At 43.1% G+C, this 8613-nt stretch overlaps 1 protein-coding gene across 2 annotated transcripts in view; it reads left to right on the top strand.

Moving 5' to 3' along the window:
* The first annotated feature begins 205 nt into the window (after positions 1 to 205).
* RIPOR3 (RIPOR family member 3) overlaps positions 206 to 8613 on the top strand; it is a 104115-nt gene continuing 95707 nt past the window's right edge. The window contains exon 1 of one of the 2 annotated variants that reach the window (XM_088153956.1): positions 206 to 468. Coding sequence is in view for 1 of the 2 variants with exons in the window: in XM_088153955.1 (XP_088010081.1) it covers positions 5642 to 5666 (25 nt within the window). In the remaining variant the exon portion in view is untranslated. Of the gene's footprint in view, positions 469 to 5597; positions 5667 to 8613 lie in introns of those variants that run through there. The other variant, XM_088153955.1, reaches the window with a different exon arrangement.

The raw sequence follows: 8613 nt of genomic DNA, 5'->3' as shown, positions 1-8613 counted from the left end.
GCAGGTCATATGTGAGGGATCCTCCATGTTTTCCCAGCCCCCCCTGCGAGCCTGGGAGGGGGTCGAGGAGGGAGGGAAGGAGGAGAAGGAGCAACAGGCAAGGAGCAGAAGGCGGAGAGGGGCCGGCTGCGGCGGCGGGCAGATCTCCCGGGCCATCGCCGCCGCACGCGTCTTCCAGGAAGAGGCGCCTCGTTCGGGCGAGAAGCTGCGAGGGCTTGATAAGCTGGTCCTATCGGGTCGTCGCAGGCAGCAGAGCCCAGCAAGGAGGAGCTGCGGGGGAAGCGAGCGAGCCGCGGGCACATCTCCAAACCTAGCAGGGAAGGAGGGACGGAGACGACCAGAGGGCGTGGAGACCTGGGCTCCCGTCCAGCCGTGCTGGAAGCCGCCTATGCGCTCGGTGGCGTCGCTGTCCAGGAGGACGGAAAAGCTGCTCGCCCCCCAGTTGCCGCTTCTGGAGATGTAGCAGAGGTAGGAGGTGGCGGGGAGGGGAGGGGAGGGGAGCCGAGGGGGGAAAGGTGAAGCGGGCATCTGGGGAGGGGGCGGGAGGGCGGAGCTAAAGCCTGCCGGAGCCGGTGCCTTACCTGGAAGTTGTGTGGGAGGGGTCGAATTGACCCAGGTCGGGAGAAAGTGGCTTTGGATCCTAGACCTTTAGATTTAGGAACGGGCTTTGAGGAGAACGGGAAGGAGTCATGCTGGCTTTTGGGGAAATCCCAACTGTGCTGCGAGACTGTTTTCTCCCCTGGAAAAGTGATGGAGGCTGGCTGTAAAAACTCAAATTTCAGCACCTTAATGGGATCATCTGAGCAGCTGGTGGTGACTAACCAGGAAAGAGATTCTGTATCTCAGGGTTGCTTGCTGAATGAACAATCAGTGTGAGACTGATTGAAAGGAGGGTGGGAAATTCAGTGTTTCATTGGAAATGAAAAACTGCCAACATAGAAATGCCGTTATATAAATCTATAGGGAGGCCACACTGGGAAACTGTATACAGTTCTGGTCACCACATGTCAGACATGATTCTATAGACATGGAAGGATGCCAACAAGGCCAGTTAGGAGGATGGTGGGCGATTGGAGTGGCTCCCCTTCAAAAAGATTACAGGGACTGACTTTTTAGCTTAGCTTAGATGGAAGACAACGAAGGGGAGCTATTTAGCAGCATATAAAAGGATGCATGATATGGAAAATGTAGCCAGAGCCAAGTTCTTCTTCCTCACAGTGTGAGAACTTGGAGCATCACTGGAAACTCAGGACTGAAAGCAAAAAGAAGGAATTCTTTGTGCAACCTAAATTAAACTGTGAAATCTGTGTGAAAGATGTGGTGATGGCCACTAATTTAGGTGGTTTTAAAAGGGAACTCAAAACATTCATGGAGAATCAGGCTAAGAATGGCTAGTAGACTTGATGGCTATTTACTTCCTACAGAATGATGAGAACCGTGTCTAATACCAGCTGCTAGGGAGGGAGCAAGAGTGGAAGGAGGCCACTGGCCCATCATCTTTCTGGACTGCACTTAGTTGGAAATTAAACAATGTCAAACATTGGACTTTCTTATATTCTTACATTCTGTTGTTTGGGTCACTTGAACATATGCACTTGGATCAACAAAAACTCTGTTTGTCTGCTTTTGCTGCTCAGGTCTTAAACACATACTTTACTTAAACAAGTAAACTGAGCTAAACTCTTCCATAAACTAATTTCCAAGTAAATATGCCTGAGACAACATGTCCTTCCACTTTATACTAACCTGAAGGTGTACTGACCAGAGGGAGTGCAGAGGAATATCCTGGAAATCACACAAAAATAATTTTATTAGTATGGTTAAAATAGACTGTTGGGTCATATTTATTTTGCTTCATGTCAGGAATCTTTATTATTTACCCCTTTAAAAGGTGAAAAACCAAATGCAATCATTTGCATTTGAAAAAACACATGCAATCCAGTGGCAATCCAGTGTATTTCTATGCAAAAGTATATTCCACTGAGTTCAGTAGCATTTGCTGTTAGGTAAATGGGTATAGGATTGCAGCAGAAATGCAGAATAAGGACATGTTGTGGCTGGTTCCCACATCATGTTTAGTCATGATTTTATTAACTATGATTTGTTGAAAAAACTACAGTTTCTTAGCTTTACACAACATGCTAAGCCAAAAGAGCATCAGGCTCACTGGGTTTCTACCAACCCAAACTAGGCTAAATTGTGGTTGAAAGGTTTGTGGTTTGGCATATGTTGTGTGAAATAGGCTATTTGTTTGGGTATTGCATTTTATATAAACATCAGCATCTGCGGGGCGAATCATAAAAGACCAGATGGCAGATGTGTCATTGTTATCAAAGCTCCACCCCTTTGTGGGCAGGGCTTGGACTGCAACATTTTGTCTGCCATCTTGCCTGTTTTGATTCCCCCCTGCAGCCACCACTGTATGTTAACACAGCAGTTGTGGTCTGGGTTTGGAGGAGGGGGTGTTGTTGTTATGGCTTCATAAGGCTGAATTGTTGTTGTTCAGTTGTTAAGTCGTGTCCGACTCTTCGTGACCCCATGAACCATATCGCGCCAGGCCTTCCTGTCCTTCACTGCCTCCCTGAGTTTGCTCAGTTTCATGCTCATTGCTTCAGTGATGCTATCTAACCATCTCATCCTCTGCCGTCCTCTTCTCCTTTTGCCTTCAATCTTTCCCAGCATCAGGGTCTTTTCCAAAGAGTCCTCTCTTCGCATTAGGTGACCAAAGTATCTGAGCTTGAGCTTCATTATCGATCCTTCCAATGAGCAATCAGGGTTGATTTCCTTTAAGATTGACTGGTTTGACCTCCTAGCAGTCCAGGGGACTCTTAAGAGTCTTCTCCAGCACCACAGTTCAAAGGCATAAGGCTGAATAGACTTAGCTAATGTGACTATAGAAATGTGCAGAGACTTCAGTTAAGGAACCAGTCCAACATAGGCAGACCAGGGATACCCCATTCTGTTATTTTCAGCTAATATACCCAATGAAAATTGTCAGGCTCACTGGCAAAATGTGCCAGAATTTCCCAGGCAGCCAGCTCAGCTCAGCATGGCTTGACTAGACTCTAGGCCCAAAATTCAGCTTAAGACTCTTTGTCATACAACATGGTTTGGCTAGATAAAAGTATTGATTGTGCATCAGGAAGAAGTCACAAAAACATTTGATTGGCCTCTGTCAACATGAAACTGTAATTCCCTCTTCATACTTATTGTAGTTTAATCCCAACACTTTTTTCCACCATTCCCTTAGTTTAATGGAATGCTCCCCTTTCCTTCTTTGCCTGGTATGACTGTTGGTTGTTGACATAACTGACATCTCTGCCCTGAAAAATTCTAGTTCTCAACTCCCATAGAAATCTAATTCAGTTTCCTCCTAGAATGTAGAACTGTGTAATGTAATGGAACATCTGTGGAAGAAACAAAATGCATCACATTCTAATAAAGAAATTATAGACTGAATGTGTGTGTGTGTGTGTGTGTATATATTTCCTCAACTTAGTGCTGTCCAGATGTGTAAGGCTAATTGCCAAATTTTCCCCACCAGCTGGCGGCGGGGGGGGGGGGATTTTGACAATTGAAATCCAGCACAATGGCTGGGTTTGCACAGAGCATTATAGCTAAAAGAGGAGGAAATCTGTTTTTCAGCATGTTATGGAAACTAAATCATTGTCTTAGCCTGTTGAATGAACCAAGCCATGACTTTAAGCCTTAATATGATTTTTTTCACTTGGGCATAGCATCTTACTGTGTTTTTTTTCATCTGGGGTTAGAGGTTTGTATATTGTACTGTATACAATATACAAACAAAGTGTGTGAACCTACTCACTTGGAGAGTAACAGACTGGATGAAGTTGAAATATATAGTCCATATCTTTTCACACTCTTCCCCCCAGAATGATTGCAATAATGGCGGTGTGGTTGGTGGAAATGCTTGGGAGAGGCAATGGGCAGCCCTGGTAGGCCACACAGAGGGTTTCTGAACATTGTACTGTAGGCCATGGACTGCAGCAAGATGGAAACCAGCATAGAGAATAGCATAAGTTAATGTGGAGATACCTCCATAGCTGTATGTTTCAGAATGGTTTTCTGAGGGAGAGACATCTCCTAGAGGAGGAGAAGTGAGCTTTCAGGGGAGAAGGACATCTTGCAGAGGCAGATGCTTATCCTGGGGTGGAGGCAGAAGAGATTTAGCCCTGAATCCACTCCCCTCTTCAGGGAAGCTGTAGAAAGGTGAAAAAGAAAGGGATTTTCTCAGCACAGCAATAGTACCTGGCTGGTTCCGTATGTTATAATAGGAACAGGTCATTGTATAAGTTAAGCTGCCATTGCTTGGGAGATCCAGGCCCTAGCCTTGTGGCCTGTTTCTTATTCAAGGAGAGAGTCCCTTATTTAGTATCAACTGTAGTGTTCCTTTTTTCTCTGAATGGCAAGGACAGTTTATTCAGATAAATGAAGTGGGAGGTAATCCCCAAATGTTTATCCATCCTAAATGTGTTAGTCTTTAGGGTGTCATATGACTGTTTGTTGTTAAAAAACTGACACAACTCATCTATTATTTTCTTGCCTCATCTTACATTTAGCATGGAGTTCTTCAGGTGATGACTGCAGCCAGCTTCAGTCTTTTAGCCTAATTTTCTTCTAGCTGCAATACAGAAAGAGTCTAGCACCTAGGTCTCCAACATGGCACTGCTAACATGTTCCTTGTCCTCTGCCAGTTCCCTGCCCTGCTTAATTTTATTTTTGTTTAATTCTTAGAAGCTAACATGTTGCAAAGCAAAGCACCTGTGAGAGTTAGTTCTTACACTGTCAGTGAAAAACAGTGGCACAGCAAATCTCATGGTTATGAAAACAAGGGCACATGGAGACAGGTGTCCAAAGGATGGGGCCAGGTAATCTGTGACATACAGCAGGAAGGAAAATGAATTGCAAGTGAGTTTAGACTGTCTCTTTCTATAGGACTTTCCTTGAATCACAGCACTTGCTGAAATTCTTTTGGTTATGGCTTTGTGTTTTCTTCATTCAGTATTACTTAGCAGCAGTTTTTGGAATTCTTGCAAGTTTGAGTTAGTGGTTCATTACTGTCTGTGGGTTCCAACTTTAAGATACATTTCCAAGAATGGGCCCTCACACTTATAGGCATCTGCAGGGTTGCTGGGGTGGCGGGTAGGGAAGCAGTAAGGTAACATGCATCATTATGTCATGATGCAAACCAAGATATTTTTGTATGTGCCTCTGAGGTTGACAAGCAGGTAGGTAAAGGCAGGGTTTGCATTGTAACCTCGCTGCATTTGGGTAGTAATTTTTCCATCATTGTGGCTAGCTGCCACCTAAAATCCAAAAGGCATTGTTTGAAAATAAAAGGGAGAGTGGCTGAAGGCCAGTACTTTGCTTGCCTTCTTGTACAGGACTGTTTTGTGGTTGGCCACACCTAGCATGGTAACTACTTCGTGAGAGTACTTATAACTTTCAAAAGTCCTAAAGCATCCACTGCTCCAGAAAGGTTGGGGAACCTTCATGTAACAATTAGAACTAATACCTCATACTTTACCTCTATTCCTGATCCAGATCTTTTCTATGTCCAGTTTTGGGCACCACACTTTAAGAAGGATTCAGAGAACTTGGAACAGGCCCGGGGAGGGGAATGAGAATGATTGAGGGGCCAGAAGGTAAGTCCTATCAAGGGAGACGGAAGCAGCTGGATATATTTAGCCTTGGGAAAAGATGACTGAGAAGGGATATAACAGAACTCCTTCAGGTACCTGAAAGGATGCCATGTAGAAGAAGAGCAAGCGATGTTCTCCAGCATTACAGAGAACAGAATACAAAATAATGGATTCAAGTTGCAGCAAGTCAGCTTCCAATTTAATGTTAGAAAAAACTTCCTAACAGTAAGAACAGTTTGACAATGGAACCAATTATCCAGAGAGGTAGTGGTCCAAAGGCTAAATTACCCAACTGCATCTTTAATTTGGATTTCTTCACTGAGCAGAGCGTTAGACTTGGGGGCGTGAATAGCCCTTTCCAACTCCGTGACTCTGTGCCATCTGTTTCTGTTTTAGTGACATAGCAGTAAACAGAGAAAACAAAAAAAATTAGCCCCAAGAACCACAGGTAGAATGACAGACTAGGATTCTGTGGCTCTGTGATTTTCTCTCTCTTACCAGCTCCTATTTGTTGCAGAGAGGAAATCGTAGAGGAAAAATATAGCAATACAGGCTCTTGTAAGTTTGCTCTTCTGAGATGGAGAACAGCTTGTTAGGGCAGTGGGTTTAGATCAGCCATTCCTTGGCATGGGAGAAAAACAGAACCTCCTGCATCATCTTGGATCAAAATTTCACTGGAACTCATCATAGAAAAACATGGTGATAGAGGTTCTGGTGTGGATCCTGATGCTTCTTCAGATACCCTGAGCTTCTCTGTTTTCATTCTCTTACATTGCCAGATTAGGGAGCACCTTAACATACAGAGGGTTGCATACAACCCAATGATTAATGAAAGGATGGCTGCCAGTGAGTTGTGGTGAAGTTTGGATGGCAGAATGAATTCAGAATGGAGCTTGAATTCAAGCAGGGAGACCCAAGAAGCTGTTAATGCCTGCCATCATTGGCCTGTTGCTAGAAAGTTTCTTAATTTTATTATTGACACAGCACTTGAGGAAATGCCATGTGACCTCATGTTGTTCTGGGGAAAAATTGGAAATTCAAAGGATAGCTAGATTTAGCCACCCGTTATTACTTGGAGCCTTTTCTTCATAGCTAGGTGAACCTGCTTGGGCTTGACCCACCATTCATAAAGAGCAACTAACTAGACTGATGGCTGAATCTTGGATTGGTGAAAGAACAGAGCTCCCAAGGGCAAGGAGCTTGGCTGACACAGTTCTACTAGAGAATATCTGTGTAGCTGCTGAGGGCTGAATTGTTGGGATCTTGGTGTTTTCTCAGGTGGCAAAGTTCATTACCAGCCTGGTAATGAAAGATCTGCAAGAAAACAACCAAGCACAGAGGACAGCAAGAGCCGAACAGCACTGTCGTGGTGTATACAACTGTCTTGCTGCTTTTTGCCCTTCTAGCATTTGCTGTCTAATGTGAATACCAGATTCTTCTGGTTTTTTTTTTTAATATGTTTATTTTTTAAAATAATTGAATATACCACCACCACCACATGCAGACACAATACAGTTGTGGTTGTAGAATGAAAAAACCTTACATACATTATAACAATGGAGATAAACTAAATGTAACTGAAAAGGAAGGAAGGAAGGAAGGAAGGAAGGAAGGAAGGAAGGAAGGAAGGAAGGAAGGAAGGAAGGAAGGAAGGAAGGAAGGTCGGTCCATATAGTGGCCATCTTGTATCAAAATGGGATTAACAACCCAGAAGCTTGTTATTAAGACTACCCCATATAGAAACACATGGGTTCCTAATAGTGGTGCTGAGACAGCAAAGATGCCCACTAGGAGATGAATCTGATAGGAGTCTTTTTTGTACCTAACCCCTTTCCCTGGCCATCAGTGTAGTTTTTTCTCTACGCTGATTGCACCAGCCAGACATAAAGCAGGCATAGAGGGATAAAGGAGAAATATAACAGCCAGCACTTAAGGATAGGGAGTCAAGAACAGGAAGACTGTGGTAATAGAAGAAATTCCCAAAGGGAATTGACCTGTGTCCTGCCTTCATTCCTGAACCTTTGATACAAATATTCCAGGTGAAACTGGTCACATACAGTTCTAGAGCTATTTATTTTTCTGTTTAAACCTATTAAACAGAGGTTTTATTTATCTGTTTAAAATTATTATTAGAACCACAAGCTCCATTACCTAGAGAAGAAGTCGGCAGTCTTCTAAAGCACGAAATACTATCATATCAAATCATCCCACAGATAGTTTAAAAATGTGTTTTTTAAGAACCAAAATCATCTCTGAGGTCTGAGGTGAGCTCATGCGGGAATATTGTCATTTCAAGAGATTTATTTATTTGATTGGTTGATTGACACCCTCCTCTCCAATCTAAAGGTGTTGCTATGTAGGTGATCCCTAATCTAAAGAAAGCTTTAAGAGAGTGGTTCGGGAGGTCATATGTAAAGAAGTAGGAGAGGATCAGTACAGAATATGGTTAAAAAATTGTGCTGGGATCTACAAACCCCTGAGGAAGGTGGTCTTCAAAGCATGTTTTTTCTTTATCTTTGTGAACCTCTGAATGTTTTTTTAGCCCATAGCCTGTTGTGTTGTGTGAGCTATACTGATCGGATGACTTGCATAGACAAGTCACATCTATACTGGAATGACAGAACAGCTTAAATTAGAGAAAAGAAACACTTTTGTTTCTATGTTAAGTAATTAGGAGGCTTGCCCAAATAATTCAGGAATGTACTAGTAAATCCTGATCTGTTTCTGCCAACGTAGTATTTCTCTCGAACAAAAACTTTCGCAGTATGGGGGTACCCTCATGTTCATTAATTACGTACTGTTTACATTATAGCTACTTTTTAGTATTATCTAATTATTTACTTTAAAATATTTATGAAGTCTTGGATCAGAGTTCAGCTACATTTTATTGGGGAGGGTTTCCCCCCCTTAAAGTCTGTCTTAAAATAGCACTTTTGATAAGCTTGTATAT

The sequence above is a fragment of the Python bivittatus genome, unplaced genomic scaffold, assembly GCF_059951505.1.
Source record: "Python bivittatus isolate LINGU-HERP-01145 unplaced genomic scaffold, Pbiv_v1 ctg000700_np1212, whole genome shotgun sequence".
In the NCBI taxonomy this organism is placed as follows: Eukaryota; Metazoa; Chordata; class Lepidosauria; order Squamata; family Pythonidae; genus Python; species Python bivittatus.
Note: the sequence above shows the minus strand (reverse complement) of the source record. Positions and strands in the feature narration are given on the sequence as shown.